Source organism: Telopea speciosissima, chromosome 5 (assembly GCF_018873765.1).
Source record: "Telopea speciosissima isolate NSW1024214 ecotype Mountain lineage chromosome 5, Tspe_v1, whole genome shotgun sequence".
Lineage (NCBI taxonomy): Eukaryota > Viridiplantae > Streptophyta > Magnoliopsida > Proteales > Proteaceae > Telopea > Telopea speciosissima.
The window spans coordinates 30,215,273-30,232,135 of NC_057920.1; the positions used below are offsets into that span (position 1 = coordinate 30,215,273).

General features: G+C 40.0%; 2 protein-coding genes and 1 non-coding gene across 3 annotated transcripts; 2 read left to right on the plus strand and 1 right to left on the minus strand.

The window, feature by feature from the left end:
• Positions 1-8,720: 8,720 nt before the first annotated feature.
• On the minus strand, positions 8,721-9,795 carry LOC122660850 (glycosyltransferase family protein 64 C3-like). The gene has a single exon (XM_043856101.1). It carries the CDS (start codon positions 9,755-9,757, stop codon positions 8,759-8,761), a length of 999 nt encoding a protein of 332 aa, XP_043712036.1. The 5' UTR covers positions 9,758-9,795; the 3' UTR covers positions 8,721-8,758.
• Positions 9,796-10,006: 211 nt separating this feature from the next.
• On the plus strand, positions 10,007-15,902 carry LOC122660851. Its single transcript, XM_043856102.1, has 3 exons — positions 10,007-10,266; positions 15,373-15,523; positions 15,727-15,902. The coding sequence occupies exons 1-3, from the start codon at positions 10,144-10,146 to the stop codon at positions 15,828-15,830; spliced, it is 378 nt and encodes a 125-aa protein (XP_043712037.1). The 5' UTR covers positions 10,007-10,143; the 3' UTR covers positions 15,831-15,902.
• LOC122663479 lies at positions 10,798-10,949 on the plus strand. Its single transcript, XR_006333149.1, has one exon. It is a non-coding gene; the product is annotated as a small nucleolar RNA snoR137 (small nucleolar RNA).
• Positions 15,903-16,863: the final 961 nt, after the last annotated feature.

Below are 16,863 nucleotides of genomic sequence, written 5' to 3' on the forward strand. Positions count from 1 at the left end.
AATCAGAATAGAAACTCCTAAGCGGTGGTGGTGGTGCTGGCGATGGTACTGGCGGTGGAAGAGGATCGGAGGCGGCAGTGGTGGCGATGATGGTGGTGCTGGCGGAAGAAGAGGAAATGGGAGCAGAAGATACGAAAGGGAAAGTAGGGGAGGGCAAAATTAGAACAAAGTTATATGAAGGGTATTTTGGGGTTTTAGAAATTTTGTACATGCCATGTCATCACTTAATGGTTTTTTTTAACAATTAGGGTACGATTGATAGAATCTTGGGAAAGTAGGGGAGGGTATTATCATTATTCAAAACTTGGGTATTGGGTTGATATTATGGATACTTAGAGGGGAGGGGGTGATATTTCCCCTTTAATATAATGCTTTAATTGAAGATTTTGAAAGGACAATAGAGGATTTTGCTTTGCATTTGGTAGATAGTTGAATCAAGTCTCCAATACATAGCTAGAAGTGAATGTAGGTGAGTTCACCTTGATTCATATTTTAGTTTTCATTGTGGTAGATGATTTATGGTATAGATGGGTGAGTAATGGAATTAGTTGTTGTATGTGCTAGATTATGGCCTGCACGTGAAGTTAAACCTTGACTAAAGAGGAGATTGTGAGCACTTAGAGCATCAACCTCGGTTTTGTGAACATCTGGTCAAGAACAAGGTATATTCCCTTTTGAAATTTAATTCTTGAATTCATTAGGTTCCAATGATGATTTTGGGGTTTGATTTGTGTTTTTAAATGTGAGTTTTTCTATGGAATTGAGCATTTATTTGGGGATTTTAAGGTTTTTATATGCTTGGTTTCGTGTAGGTTGAAATCCCTAGTGTAAGTAAGCCCCAAACCCCGTTTGAGACACTGCTCTCATGAATAGGGGAGATTTCCCAGAATCGATCGACCGGTATGAAGAACTAGTCAAACCGGTTAGTGAACTGGATTGACTCCGGACCATCTGGTGGTTAGTCCGGTTAGAGTCAGTAGCCATTTTTCTCAGGCCAGTTCGTACCAGACGATGGATGGTCAAACCGGTTGCCCATGGATGTGTTCTTTTGAGAGTTTTTGATTGGGGATAAGTTAGGGATTGTTTGTGGACCTTATTTATGACTTAAGCTACATATGAATGGAATGTTCTCTAATTTAGGATATCCTAAATTATCAAGCATTTGATGACCTCAAATTGCTAGGAAAGTTTGACGTTTTGATCGATCGTTAAATGAGGTGAGTGAGTCTATATTAATCAATGAATGGATTTGTATGAGTACTATAGTGTCTGGTATGTTGTATTGTGCTTGAGGTAAGGGATGCCTTGAAATGATGTAATATATATTAGTATGTTTGAAATGCAAGTTTTAATGTTCTATCATGACAATGAATGAAAGTATACCAAATTCTATTACAAGAATGAATTGAAACTAATTAAGGTCATGCCATGAAATATGAAAATGAAATTATATGAATGATGGATATGACAATTTATTACCTGTCCTAGCAAGGGTGTTATGTAATGTTGGGTAAACTCAAGAACGATACCTCACTAATGAGGAATGCTTGGTTGGATCAACCAAATGCCTCGCAGTAATGCTAAAGATACCTTACCTTTGGGTCGGATGCTCTACTTAGCCAGCGGAAAGACTCGTCCCTAGTGGGCTTGAGATGGAAATGAAAGAATGAAATATTCTCCACGTTAGTGTGGAATGCCTCGTCCTTAGAGGATTTGAGATGAGACGGTCAGGCAAATGATTTGGTGGTGACGTATGACAAAACCTTGTATCTATTTAAGAAACTAAAATTTTAACAAGAATTGAACTGTCATAAGGATGAATGTACTAATGATTATGTGAGTGAGCAAATGCTTATGTATTTATGTTGCGAATGGTTAATATGGTTTCCCTTACTAGGCTTTTTAGCTCATCACTCTGTTATTGAAATTTTTTCACAAATGAAGGATAGACTGATAAGGGCATGGGTGTTGCTCAAATGGATGATGATTGAGGAGCCATGACTTCCCTATTTTAAGAATTTTATCTTTTTGAAAAATGTACATAATTTGTATATATTTATGTGGATATCTTGTGATGGATGACTGTAATAGTACTACAATAGGCTTCTTAGCCTTATGAGAGATCTAACTCTTGATAGTCTATGTCATGTCGATGAGCTGATTTTTGTTAATACAAGAATCTAGTTAAGTTCTACATTAAAGTATGAGATTTAATTGTTGTGCTTTAACACTGTTCGTTCGACTTGTTGCCATAAGAACGTTATAGAAAGTTCATGTGTGGCTTCTAGCCAGGTCTTTCGTGGGCCCGGCTAGGTCTGTGGATCGAGGTTGTTACATGTCTACCTTGCAACCAACAAGTAACCAGGCCTATTAGACAATGCACACCCACCCTGCAGTCAATCACAACCCACATCAATTATATGTCCATAGATACAATCACATCCATACAATACAAGATATATGTCATTCGGCAAGATGCCTACGTATATTGAGCAATATCTTAACCAGGGTCTCGTATATTGCCAATACTCTTCACAAGTATGACTACTACAACAGTCCAGATACTATAACACTTGCTACAATTCAAGCTACAACTCCAACGGAACTACTACCCTAACTTCTATCAAGCCCCTACTTGACAATATACAATGTGTAAATCAAAATACAAGTCCCACCCTTACAACAATGCCTTAGGTATTTCAACAATAGCTTACCTAAGTCAAAGTTACAAATGGACTTGTCGAAAATAAAAGATTACCTCACAAGAGTAATTATGACTCATAATGTCCCAATGATGGTCCCCAATTGTATACTGGAATCTTCAACTGACTCCTCACGGGTAGAGAAACTTGATCTTTGAGTAATCTTGCACATGGACATGCCTTTTGGTCTTCTTCCTCTTTTGGACCCCACACACACTCTCATGTTTGCATTAAGGGCAAAGAGCAACTTTCATGGTCTTCAATGGCGAAGTGAGGCAATAAGCGCGATGGTTGATGGAGATTTAAAACACCATTAATGATCTCTCCCTTCTCCCTTTTCTTCTCCTTTTTTCTCCTCTAGGGTTTTTTGCTTTTTGCTCTTGAGTGTTGTTACAATGGGTCCTAAAATCAACTGGAAGTTGACTTAATATGCATATGGTCAACCGGTGAGGCATCCGCAATAGGGTTGGACATCCGGTAGCATACCGGTCAATCGCTACTTTGTCTGGGTGGATATCCGATCAACCACTACTTTATTCGGATGGATGATCCAATCGACCACTTGGGCAACCAACTGATGCATGTTGCTCTCTGGAATCAGGATTGCACATACCAGTCGACCACTTGTCCTCAGAAACCATAAATTTGTATCCACTCAAACTCCCATAGCTCCCACTCCCAAATTTCGATTGACTCGACTCTAGCAACATTGGAAAGATGACTTGATCTCTATGTTTCTCCAATTTTCACCTCCTTCCAAACATGACATTTTCAATTTCAAAAATTCCCTCAACCATGTGTCCATGCTTGAATGAATGTTTCCACAATTGAAACTGTCTGGGGCCTTCACCTGCTCCTTCTACCTCATACAAAACATTGAATCATGTAGATTAGATGTCCCAAGCTTCCATTTCCATTCTTAGCCAAGCTTGCCTCTAAACATTGTACTGTCACATGTCCTCAGACATTTCCAAACCACTCTATAGCCCTACCACCTCAAAAGGCATTGCCAAAAGGTTGCCAACAATGACAACACATTCTCTGACATGACAAATACACAACATACCTCATCTATTGCACTTGAAGATTCAAGTCTCCCTACTTTGAGGGTAAGTTGAAGATTCTAGTGGACTACAGTGAAGCTCTCCAAAGTGTGATTACTAAAGGGAAGGTAATCTTTTATTTTTACAAGTCTTTTTGTTGACCTAGGTTGTTGTATGTTGTATAACCTAAGGTATTAACTAAAAGTGGTTGGACTTGTAATCTTTATTTTTTATTCACATTGTAATCTGTCAAGTTGGGGCTTGATAGGAGTTGGGGGTTGTAGCATTATGTGAATAGTAAAACTAATTAATTAAAGGTCATAAGGTTAGGAATGAAATGAGAGGTATGGGTTGGACCATGGGTTTAGTCATTTGCTTAACATGGTCCATTAGAAGGGTAAATATAAGGAATTAAATGGGGTTCAATTAAGTCATGGGTTGAACCATGGGTTGGTTTAACATGGTTCAATAGGAGATTCATAAAAGGGGCTTGAGTTGGGTTAGAATAGGATTGTTCAACAAGTCACTAAGAAGAAAAGAGAAAGAGAAAAGGAGAGAGATGAAGAAAGGAGAGGAAACTACACTTGCAAGGTGAAGAATCATAGATAAAATGATGATTTGAGATGGGATTCAAAAGGGGAAAACGAAATCCAAGTCTTGGTGAGTGATTTGAGCCACACACCTTCAACTGTTTCAAGTTTGAAGGAGATTTAGAGGTAAAACTACCTTAGAACCTAATTGGTTTCTAACCTAGGTGTTAGATGATGAGTTGATGTTTGTATGGAGTGATTTAGTTAGCAATGCATCATGTTTCAGCCTTGCTTTTGAAGAAAACAAAGGGGGGTTGTAGATTTTCGAATTAGATCTTGGAAGAAAGGGGAAATCAAGGTAAATGTCTCAAATCTCAAAATAGGATTTGATTTCTTGTATGATTTGAGTCTTAGAACTTTTTGCATGAAGGATTTATATGTTAAAAGTGTAGAATCTGGGTGTATTTGAATTTGGGTGAAAACCCCCTTGAAAATTCCTAAAACCCTATGTTGAACTGCTCTCTCGAGTAAGTTTTGGGTCGTAACCAGCTCACCGACAGAGACAACCGGTGACTCGACAGAATAACCGAAGGGCTCCAGTTGCTTTTGTATTTTTATACCTATTTTAAGTTTGCTTGGCAGAGACAACCGGTGAGTATGCTGGCGAGTTTGGCGGTGAATCCAATTGGTAACCGACGAGTCTAATAGTGAATCCGGTTGGTAAGCAACGAGTCTGGATAACCCTTGTTTGCTTCTTTTTTTTCCTATTTTGGCAAGATGGACCTAATGAGGATGGAATTATTGACTCCTTTAAGTGTTACAAAACATGTTTGATGATTGTTTGATGGCAGGTGATGAGTAGTTTGAAAACCCCGAACGTTCAAGTGTGGGCAATCAATCCTTGATTGCGTATTTCTGTGAGTGAGACCTACTTTAAGACTTCTTCCCCACTTGGGTGATGACATGTTTATTTAAATATGATTCTAGAATGACTAAAATCTACAATATTTGAACATAGTATATGAGTAAATTTATGAATGGGTGAAATCACATGAAATGGAATGTGAGTGGGATTTACTTTGGAACTTCTCTCCATTATGTAGTGGATGTTTATTTTAATGATTGTATTGATATGATTGAAACCATGGTTTTGTGTATTGGAATACTGTACATGTGAGATGGTAAGAAAGAAAATATGAATATGAATGCTAATGTGTGGAATGGTATGACATTGGAAAAATTGAGAAATAATGATTTTTGTGATATTTTGCATGAATTGTATTTGTTGAACTTCATGCATCATGTGCACTTGTATGTGTGAAATGGTACGGGTGGTGTACTTCACTTAGTGGGGGAAGGAGTGAATGTACGTAATGGACTTGGTGTACTACACTTAGCAGGAGAGGAGTGAGTGTACGTGAGTGGTGTACCTCACTTCACGTGGAGAAGAGGAGTGGAGGGTATGATTGGTTATGGTGTACCTCACTTAGCTGGGGGGGAGGAAGAGTGGAGGGTACTAGATGAGTAATGAGTTTATGGTGTACCTCACTTAGCGGGGGAAGGATGAGTGAGGGTATAGGAGTTGATCTCACTTAGCAGCGAGGAGGATTGGAGATTCAACATGAAGTTCATTTCTGTGTATGTGTGTGGTTTTGACAAACAATATGAGAAGTGATAAGATTGGAGGTCATCCCACCATCGTGTGGGTATGACATTGATTACGAAGGGAGCCGAATATGAGAAGTATGTGAGTTAATTGCACTTGAGCGTGGGTATGGTTTTGATCTATGTGAGTACATTCCACCTCGTGTGAGTTTGGTATTGATCTGTGTGAGTCCATTTCACCTGTGTGTGGATATGGCATTTAATTATGGTATGTGAATTGTGACATGATATAATTGAGATTTTTGGGCATAATAATGAGCATGAGCATATTTATGTAACGTGATAATTGGGAATTAATCATATAATGATGTGTGTATTGGAAAGGATGTTTTAGAGTAGAGTTTACTCACAGGGTCGTTGTAGCTCACCCCTCTATGGACATCTTTTTTCAGTGTTTTCAAGGTAGGAAAGTGGAGAGTTCACTGACTGGGAGCGGATGAAAAATTACGTATTGTGAAATTTATTACGAGATTTGGTATATTCGTTATGGCAATGTATACAAATGGTTGTAATGATTAATTATCAATATTTGTGGATTATACGCTATATTTCGAAAGCCATCAGATGGGGAGCTTGAGTTGGTTTAATTTATTTTCGTTGCCATTGGGCGTAGTCTTACTATTGGTATCGTGAGAGAGGTTTATTATTTACACAGTGGTTACATGTTTATAATTGTTTCAAATTTTAAGATCTTAAGATCTCCACCCGTGAGGGCTACACCTTTCCCTTATCCTAGGATGCGTGGCATTACAATTCTCAAAGCATCACAAGCTCACCTCGAACCCGTTCTAGAGGCATTGAAAGTCGTTCAAAGGTCCCCAGAGTCCAAAAAATCCCAAAGAGTTGAGCCCTCAAGAGAGAGAAAGAAATAGTCGGTCCCCTCCCTTTAACCCAGGAAGCAACAAAATTTCGTGTTTGGAGCGAAGGGGCCCTCCCCTCTGACCTTAATCCAAAGTCTCCCTCAGGTATAATTTCTTCTCCGCTAGTCATTTTGGCTCAATGTAGGACAATACGACATGATATGTGGTAATGTAGGATACGATAAAATGTAATTACCAAGCATGTATAGGGACATCATGTAGTTTCCTTTTTGATGCAGTAGTGTATGCTATTTGATATCATATACAGGTTGGTCTAAGATGTACATACTTTGGGAAAGTGTTCAGACTTCAACATCTAGTAGAAATACCAGTTTTTGCCGGGCGGAGTGGGTAACACTTTCCCACCATCATAACTTGACCCTTGCTTGTATCTCTAACCAGATCTTTGGAATCAAATCCGACTCCTTCCCTTAACCAAGGATCAAGCCTCCCCTTTATGGGTTCTAGGCCCTTATCCTAGGTAGCAACTCCTCATCATTTTTTTCTCACTCCCTATCATCATAAAAGTGGAAAACAACCAAAATAGCTTGAAATTGGGTCTCCATTGCATCTATAGTAGCACATTCCAAACTCTTGGGGTTAGGAGCTATCTCGCGAAGGAAAGGGCTTTATTTTCAGTGGGTGTAATTCTGGGGATGGTTGAGTGGAAGAGTTGAATAACAAATCATACATTTTATTTTCCAAGGCCAAGCAAACCACAATGGTAGCATACTATAGTCAGACACATACATATCTACCTTGATCTTCCCCTACAACCCAGAGGAACGAAGTGATTTCACTCTCCATATATCATTCTTAAATCTACATCGTCTTACTATAGCCCTATTTTCTGTGGAAGACAAAAAGCTAGTTCTAAGTATAGAAGCTTCAGGACATCTTAATTGTACCTAAATCTCCAGATATCTAAAGTCTCAATCTTTGTTCTTACACCCTCCCTATAGATTAAGTGGATTACCACCAATCCCCAAGGTCCTTCCTCAAGAACATTAAGGAGATCGTAGACAAGATGGAAGTGGAAAATGTAATGGTTTTTCAAAGGAGAGACGTCCACACCTTCATGCAGGTTCCAGACTAACACTAATATGCCTTTGATATTGCTTGCTTACGATATGACTTATCAGCCATAACAAATCCAACAAGAGTATTCTCCCCAAAGAGAGGAGGCTGCTCATAGAAAATATCATCAACTATCAAGGTATCATCATCAACCGGAGGTTGGTCCTCAGGGGTGGATCTTACAGTATAGAGCAAAAGGTGATATCACGCACGTTGGCAAGAGATCCCAAAAGATGTGTCAAAAAAAAAAGGGAAAAGGAATGCTAATTAGTTCTGTGTGTGGGCGTGTACTTGTGTCCAGACACAGCCTAGCATGAAAAGACCACCGCACCCCTAGACCTTTCCACCTTTCTAAGGGGTGTAATGGTCAATCGTGTCGGGCTGTGTCTGGGCACAAGTACACGTGCACACACAACACTGGTTAGCGTTCCTCCCCCAATCTTTATCACCTTCAGTTCCCTGCCCGACCAAGTTCCCCAGTTCCTCTAACAAGGGGGGGGGGACTGGAATGACCACCCTACCCCTGCCCAAACACTCTGCCCGAGTGGGATCCACCATCCCCTATTAGAGGAACTGGGCCGGACAGAAAACTAGAGGAGATAATTTTCCCCCAATGATAATCATATCATGAAGCTCCAATGATACAGGTAATTTTGTCAACCTTGACAATGTACGAAGGAAAAAGTCAGAAATCTAGTTTTGATTACTTCATGAAATTTCCAATAAAAAGGTTGTTATTCATGTAACAAGGTGGGTTACAAATAACAAAATAGTGACTTTATGTGTAATTTGATACGTTACATCATAGTAAAAGTCCAACCCTGAATTTAGCTGCAGTTTGGTATGTTACATTATACTAACAAAACATTTGAGTCAAGCGTTCAAACCATAACTTGCTCATCACAAAACACCAACTTCCCTCCTTTTTCACAGAGCGCTTGTTCTCCAACTGAATTAACTACCTTTCCAGAACTGTATCTCAAAGGCATTCTACCCCAAATCTTATGAAACTCTCTTATACAGCCCCCTCTTCTCTTCCTGTGATCTCCTCTTCTACTACTCAACCCTACCTCTCGCACCAACTTCTCCTCCTCTTTCTCGGATGATTCTCTCTCTTCGTTCCTCGCATCTCCCCAATCTCTCACTTTCTCCGCTCCGATCAAAATCGGCCCAGAATTCGTCCTATCAGCAACAACAAAATTCATCAAAATGTCCTCGCAATTCCGCATTCGATCGACCTCATTTCTCATCTCATCCATTTCGGACTCGCAGCTGTACCTGTAGAGATAATCAGTTTTCAAGATCATGAATTTCGTGAGCACTATCGAGTACTTGTCTGGATGCACAGTATACATCCAAGTCCACCGCGAAAGATCGAAATCGTGCGATCTCGCAAAGAATCCGATCAAGTTGTCTTGATGAGAACTCCAGATCTTAAATGCGAATTCGACAGATTTGGTGTCGATCTCGATGTCGTCGTCGCAGATCGCAACGGCTCGGGTTGTGATCAAAGAAGGTCTGGGGAGGAATCGGGAGTTGAGACTGTCTGAGGATTGTCGAAGGATGGAAATCGGTGCGCCAACGTAGTAGGAACCGGTGATGTTGATGTTTAATTGGGTTAGGGTTTCGGTTGGGGTGGTTGGGTTACCCCAGAGGATGAAGACTGCTGCGACGAACGGACAGGATGAGTACTTGGCTGCAATCGAACGGAGGAGATGGAAGCGTGACTCGGAGTAGCCGTTGATCAGAACGGTGAGCTGATCTGATCTGAGGGTTTTGGGGTTTGGTTTACTGTGGCATGGATTGGAGGAGAGAGGTCGGAGAGAGAAAGCTACGAGTGGAATGGAGAAGAAGAGGAGAATCACCGAAAATTTTCTCATTATTGTGTCAGATTCCGGTTTCAAAAAGAGGAGAGAGAGAGAGGGGGACGGAAGTTTAAGAGAGATTTCTGCTAGACTGCAAGCTCGTAGAAGGCTAACATGCGCTGTGGGAACATAACATTAGCTTGCTCATGCTGTTTGCCTGTGTGTACTACTGTACTGCGCTCCACAGAAAGGTTGGGGTGTGGTGCTAAGTTACGCCAATAGACGGTATGGCCCAGGTAATTAATGGGCTAGTGAGCCAGTGGGTATGGTTCATTAATGGCATTTTCGTTATTTAAACGACGGCGAAGTGCATTTTGTATCATATTTCCTCTTTAGCATATCCATAATCCACTCATGGAGGTGTAGTTAGAGATATTGGTTTCTTTCTTTTTGCAGCTTTAATGGCGATCTCGATTGTATCCTCAAAGCTCAATTTTTCAAATGTATTTCCATTCTTAAATTCAGTAAAGAGTCATTCATTAAAGCCAGCGCATTGCATGCCGCTCCAACAGAGCCAAGAACAGGTAAAAATTGCAAAAATTCGGTGAGATTACTTAATTGTTCTGGGCGTTCTGGCTATATTTTCCCTTATTTTTGTTCAAAAAGAAATAAACCAACAGCCCACATTCAGTGAACTATGCTTTTTCTGTCTCCGAAGCCGACCATTAAATTTACAAGAGTCAATCTATCATGATTTGTGGTGCTTGCATAGATACATTTATTAGTTGCTCCAATGGATAATGGATGTAACACGTGTACAAACGGCTGAATTACTGGTTCTTGTTTTGTTTGTTTTGTAATATTTATTTACAAATTCATATAAGATGATCGTATTTTCATAGTTGTATCTGTTACCTTCCAAGAATAAATGAATTTGTTGATGCTTTTCAATTCCCTCACTCACCCTAAACTCCAGGCTCCTAGTACTTCAGGTGGTGTTTCACAGTAGGCTTTATTTCTGTGGTAATAGAAGTTTATCCGAAAAAAAACTGAAAATTTCCCTTTTCTTTGCTTAATCATTATAATTGTTAGATAAAAAACTTAGGAGAGTTGGAGTTGCTTTTCCTTGTGGACTCTCTCTGTGATTCAGAATGGGGGATGTCCATATTTGGAAGCACAGATTGATTGGAGAAGATTTCTTGCCAGTATCAAACAACCTTGTGTGTTCTATCATGATGCACCATGTTACCTTACTCCTTGTATACTTTTTATTCTCCTTCAATCTTCAGTATGGAAGAGCATGGTTGTTCTTTCAAGTTGCATCATTTTGCCTGTCACCTGATATGAGGTGGAGATTTTTTTTTGATGAATAAAAAAAATTATATTACCAAAGTCCGAGGGGGGCGAGAAGGAAAAAGGGGGGGGAATATACAAAGGAGGGAGAGAGGGGAGGGAGGGGGGAGAAACAGACCCAACTAAGGGGACCGTAAAAGAGCACTATCTAATCACCAGGATACAACAATATGCCTACTTGGGAAATCCAAAAAAGTCTTATGAGGCAAAAAACTAAGCTTAGAGGAGACATCCGAAAAGATGGCTTTCCAAATCAGATTAAAGGAACGGGAGTTGGAGGTCCATCTCCTAAGGTTCCTCTCCATCCAAATGTGATAAAGAGTTGCGACAAACACAAGCTTGCCAATAGTGTCACGATAGAGCAGCCAAGGAAAGTCATGACCATCCGGAGCCACTCTCGGCGAAAGGAAGGGGTCTCGCGCGAGGCCAAATAAACAAATGGGCATTTTTCCATATGGTAGAGGTGAATGGGCAATCAAAGAAGAGGTGGTCAATGTCTTTGGAACCGCTTCAACAGAAGATGCAAGAAGGGGGGAATAGGGATTCTTCGGTGAAGAAGGAAGGCTTGGGTTGGAAGGCAAAGGTTAAGGGTTCTCCAGGCTATGAAGCTATGGCGAGGGATGTGACCTTTAAATCAAACTAGCTTGTGCTATTGGACAGTAGGGGCTTGGGTCCTAACTAGGTTCCAAACAGATCTAAAGCTAAAAAGGCCGTTTGAGGAGGGGAGCCAAATAACCTTGTCCGCATGAGTTGGGGGGACAGGGGAACAGGGGAAGGGAGTTTCAGATCAGGGAAAGGGTAAGGGGAAGAAGGGAAAGGGGGGTCCAAGATCCATGAGAGATGATGGTGGAAAGGGGGGCTGACTTGGGAATGCCAGAGGAGTAAATTGCTCTAGCCCCAAAGAAGTTATAGAGGACTCCATTGGGGTGCCATGGGTCGAGCCAGAGGGAGATGGATGACCCATCAGCAATAGTAGAGGAGGTGGCTCTAAGGGCCAATGGGCGAAGGAGGAGGATCTTGCACCAGACCCATGAGGAATCCAAAGGGATGGAGACGGTCCAAATGGAGTCATTTTTTAGGAGATGGGAGTAAACCCAATGAACCCAAATGGAGTCATGCTTAGAGGATATTTTCCAAATAAGCTCGAATTCCCAAGATTGGAGTCGCGGATACGGCGAATGCCAAGGCCTCCTTCAGATTTGGGAAGGCAGATGGATTTCCAGTTGACTGGATGGAGGAATTTGGAGGTTTCCTTCCCTTTCCAAAGAAAAGAACAAAAGAGGGTTTCCATTGCTTTGATGGTGGCTTTGGGTAGGCCAAAGATGCCACACCAATAAATGTAAGAAGATTGGAGAACTGATCTAATGCATTCGAGCCTACCCGCGTAGGAAAGAAGTCTACCTTTCCAGAGTTGAAGACACTTGCGGATATTGTCGAGTATGGGTGTGCAATGATGATTGGAGAACCTAGCAGGGATAAGGGAAAGACCCAGGTATTTCACTGGGAGGGAGCCCAAGGAAAAGCCCGTTAGGTGGAGGAAGGTGTCTCTATCAGAATCCGAGACACCAGAGAGGAAGAGTTTGGATTTAAGGTGGTTAATAAGGAGGCCAGAGAGACTTTCGAAGAGGTGAAGGGAAGACATGATGGCAGAGATGGAGGAGGGGGAAGCTTTGGAGAAGATCATAAGAGCGTCCGCAAAGGCCAGGTGGGTGAGGTTTAGGTGCTTGCATTTGGGAATGGGGGAGATAAGGTGAAGGTCCGTTTTGGAAATTGGGTTCATGCTTTCCAATTTTCTTTGTTTGGGAGTAGTCATTAAAATTTGGAGATTATGTCCTTGCTGTGGCATTTTTTCCGCCCAGTAACCTTTGTCTCTTGGTTCTGTTTTGGGGCAACTTCTCAAAAATATTTCAACTTGGCAAAAAAGATTCAGTTTATTGATCTAGTTACCCATCAAATAGTTCAATGAGACAAAACTAGGCTTATTTTCATGCTTATCAGAACCAAGTCAATCCAAAAACTTATGGTGAAGTAACTGGATTTCCTGATGTGTAGCATTCACTGAATTGGCTTGGGAGGAATCGTCGCATTTTATTACAATCAGTTCTAAAACCAGATTGGATTAGAAAGAAAATCTAGAATTGGTTTTGTGACCTTATGAATGTTAATATTAATGGAAAGAATATCCACAGTGAATCATTTGACATACAGGAGTCCTGGTTTCAAGGAAAAGGTATACTGCAAAAGATATCTTGTCAGAAGTAGCTGAAACCCCAGATTGTTAGCTCAAACTCGGTAGCATCTATAAGGATTCGAAGGATAATGAATAGTACTATTTGAAACCCATGCGGTGATCTCATTGTTGGTTTATCCATTAAAATGGTAATATGGTTTATGTCTGACCCTAGGGTTCATCTATATGTGTTACACATATGCAAAAGAGGTGCATCTGTTCTGGAGATGGGTTGGCATCAATTTCATGGTGTCCTTGTTCAAATAGTCCAGCCTTATTTTTATGATGGAAAGTCTGAATCTAGAAGCCTTTTGGTGTCATACTGGTTCTAAGAAATCTAATAAACATATAATTAAATTTAGGTGGTAATGCTTTACAGTTTACACATAGATAGAGAGACCCATACGGGGACAGTTACGTATATGCTGTTTATGACTTGGGTAGTAATAATTCTTCACGGAGTGATTGAAAAGCAAGAAAAAAAAATTGCTTTGTTCCAAGATGGACTATGACTTTAAAATTTCAGATCTAAAGGCTAGTTCCTTGTCTTCACAAGTTTTGCTTTCTTTTACTGCATACTACATGTAAGGTTTTAGCCCTTGTCTCCCATATAGGCCAGTAACATTTTTGTTTTCCATCTGTGGACCTATGATAGCCTTTCCAAATTCCCATCCCTGCCAATTCAGATGGGGGTTTGGGCGTGGGGGGGGGAGATCCCATTATCTACTGGGTGTACTGGGAGAATATATTTTGACACAATTTTCTAGATGCCTGCCATTTTAACCTAAATGCCAGTGCAGTGTCAGCGCAAGTGCTTGGTAGCACCAAATTAAATGTTTTTTGAATAGTCTAGAGAAATCACTTAGGATATCATCATGTACTCGTACTCATGTTTTAGGTATGAATATATAAGGATTTTAAGTTCCATCAAAGCTCAAAATAAAATATGGAGAACAAGGGGAAACACCTTCAATGTCTGTCCCTTTACAGAGTTTAAGCTTAAAGATGTACAATTAAATCATACAATCACCTTACCATCCAATGACTTCTAATCTTCGGATTGGTTACCTCAAAGTGTGCTTCCAAGGACTTGATTTTCGAGGATTTTAAGCATTCTTTCTCTCAAATTGTGAGTTTTAGGATTGAAAGAGAGAGTGCCAGCCCAGGTGGGGGATAGAAATACTAAGGTGTTAACTACCTCCAATGGTGTTTGCTCTGAAAAAGAGATAAATCTGGAGATAAATTAAAATACCCATTACCCAATCCTTCCCTTCCCACATGTGCCAACCAAAAGAAGGAGGGAAAAAAAGAAAATGAAGAAAACCTTGAAGATGTTGGCAAATCTTGTTGGGCAACACTTTATGAGACTAGTTACTTTCCATGCAATAGATAAGGCCTTAAGGCTGGCCAGTTATATGACATCTGCTAATCATCTGCTCTTCAGAATTTTTTGCATACGATCGAGTGGAAGATATCTCATTGCTTTAGAGAAGCGAATCCGGTTGCGGACTACCTTGCTAAATCGGTGGCTAAGTTTGAAGTCTCTTCATGTTTAGTCTCTTGGGCTGGTTCTGTTGTTGAGGATCTTAGGATTGATGTCACAAAGGGGACCCAGATTTCGTTTGTTTTAATTTTGCTTGCTGGTTGTTTGCCCTCTGTTCGATCACCCTCTGATGATGTTGCCGTAGGTGGGTGATTGTTCTCAGTTGGGTGTTTCGTTTTTTGTTTCTGGTTTTTCTTCTGCTTGTACATTCTTTCTTTCTCTTCTAATATATACGGCCTTTAAGCCAAAAAAAAAAAAATTTGCTAATATCTGGAGCATATTCAGGAATTATAGTTGGTTGAGAAATTTGATTGTTCACTACACAATATGTTGTGAAATTTGGTGTTTTCTTTGCTGAAATCTGTTAGATAAAGTGCTTTAGTTGTTCTTTCAATGGTATGTTGTTGGTTGCTAGCTTTGACCGTTGATCAAAGGAATATTGGTGTCTGTGATCATCACAAGCTTACGTATGTGATCTGCTGCTTATCTTTGACAGCATTTCTTACACACTTCTTTTTTTATAATTCTCAACCTACAACCAACCTTGTGCTTTCTACTCCGAAGGAGGATGCCGGAATTATGTGTGAACCTTGCAAAGGCAAAGGATGGCTGCTTTGTGGTTTTTGCAATGGACAAAAAACCAACGTGCAAGCAGAAAACAACCGAATCTACCGTCGCTGTCCATCATGCCGAGCTGTAAGTGGTCTCTTCTACTGTTGGTACCAGGGTTTTAATAACTGGAATCGGGGTCCAAATCGTTCAGAGCCAATTCCGATCTGAATCGGATTGGAATCTGTCTGAATTGGTCCGCTCCAACTGAGTCTAAGCTATTTTGGATTTAAAACAGAATCGGTCCGATTTTACTTGAAATACAAAGTAAATGACCAGGAATCGGCCGATCCGATTCTTGCAACCATGGTTGGAACCATACAGAAAGAATTAAACAGTTGAGGCTAATGACTTTTCTGTTTATAGAATGGACAATGGAAGATGTTAAGGAAACTTCACCAAACTTTCATTAACATAGTATTCCTGTATCAGGATTTGGGATTGTGGTGGATATGTACATTTCCCATTTTTGTTACTAGGAAAGTGGTCATCATATTTGTTACGAAATGTTTGTGATAGTTGGAGTCCATCATTACTTGCCATATCAGCATAAATAGTGGGTCCACGATAGGAAAAGTGTCTTAATAGTGAGCTAAAAATAACAGAGAATTATAAAGACACCATTAAATTCCATTTGAAATGACGTTCTTGTAATTTTATTCAGCTTGAACTCACTAGTTAACCATTTCCACTGCTTGTTTCAAGTCAAATTTTGAACTGGGAAATAGATGTCGCATCCTCTCTCACATTAATTCCCCCATGGTCATCCAGCAGTTTTCAGATGGCCAAAAAACTGACCTTGTGACAAAATCAAATGTCACTAACTGGACATTACATTCGTAAACTGGATTAAGAATCAAAGATTGTGCGTAGGGGGGCGGGTGAAATAGAGAAATTATCTATAAGACTCCTTAAAGAAATTTTCTTAACTAAAAAACCTATTGTTTAATTTATATATTCGTCAAATCCGAGAAAAGACAAGATCCTCTCTCTGTTCCTCCCTTGATATTGCATTTTAATTCTTAAAAAAATGGGCCAATAAAGAAATCCCTCCAAAAATGGATATACTTTTATCTAATATTGTCAGTGATGCCCTATATAAACAAGAAATTATACAAAGACATTAGAACTTGACATTTAGAAGTATTTGTAGTGGTTGGATAGTGATTTTCATGAGGGTAATGTTAGTCATTTTATAATTATAATTTCTATCATCTAAAATGTATAAGGAAATGATAAAGAGGTAGATTTTTGTGTTGTACAAGCGGAATAACCATGCTTTGCGTCAGGGAATCAGGTTAGTGTAGAAGAGTAAAGATAGAAGATGAAAAACGAAAACTATATATGGGGGACAATAATTTTCTAGTCTGACATGTCTAAATTGGAATCTCTTGATATGCGATGCTGTTCTGCCATGTGAAAGGCTAATATGGTCAATCCAATTGT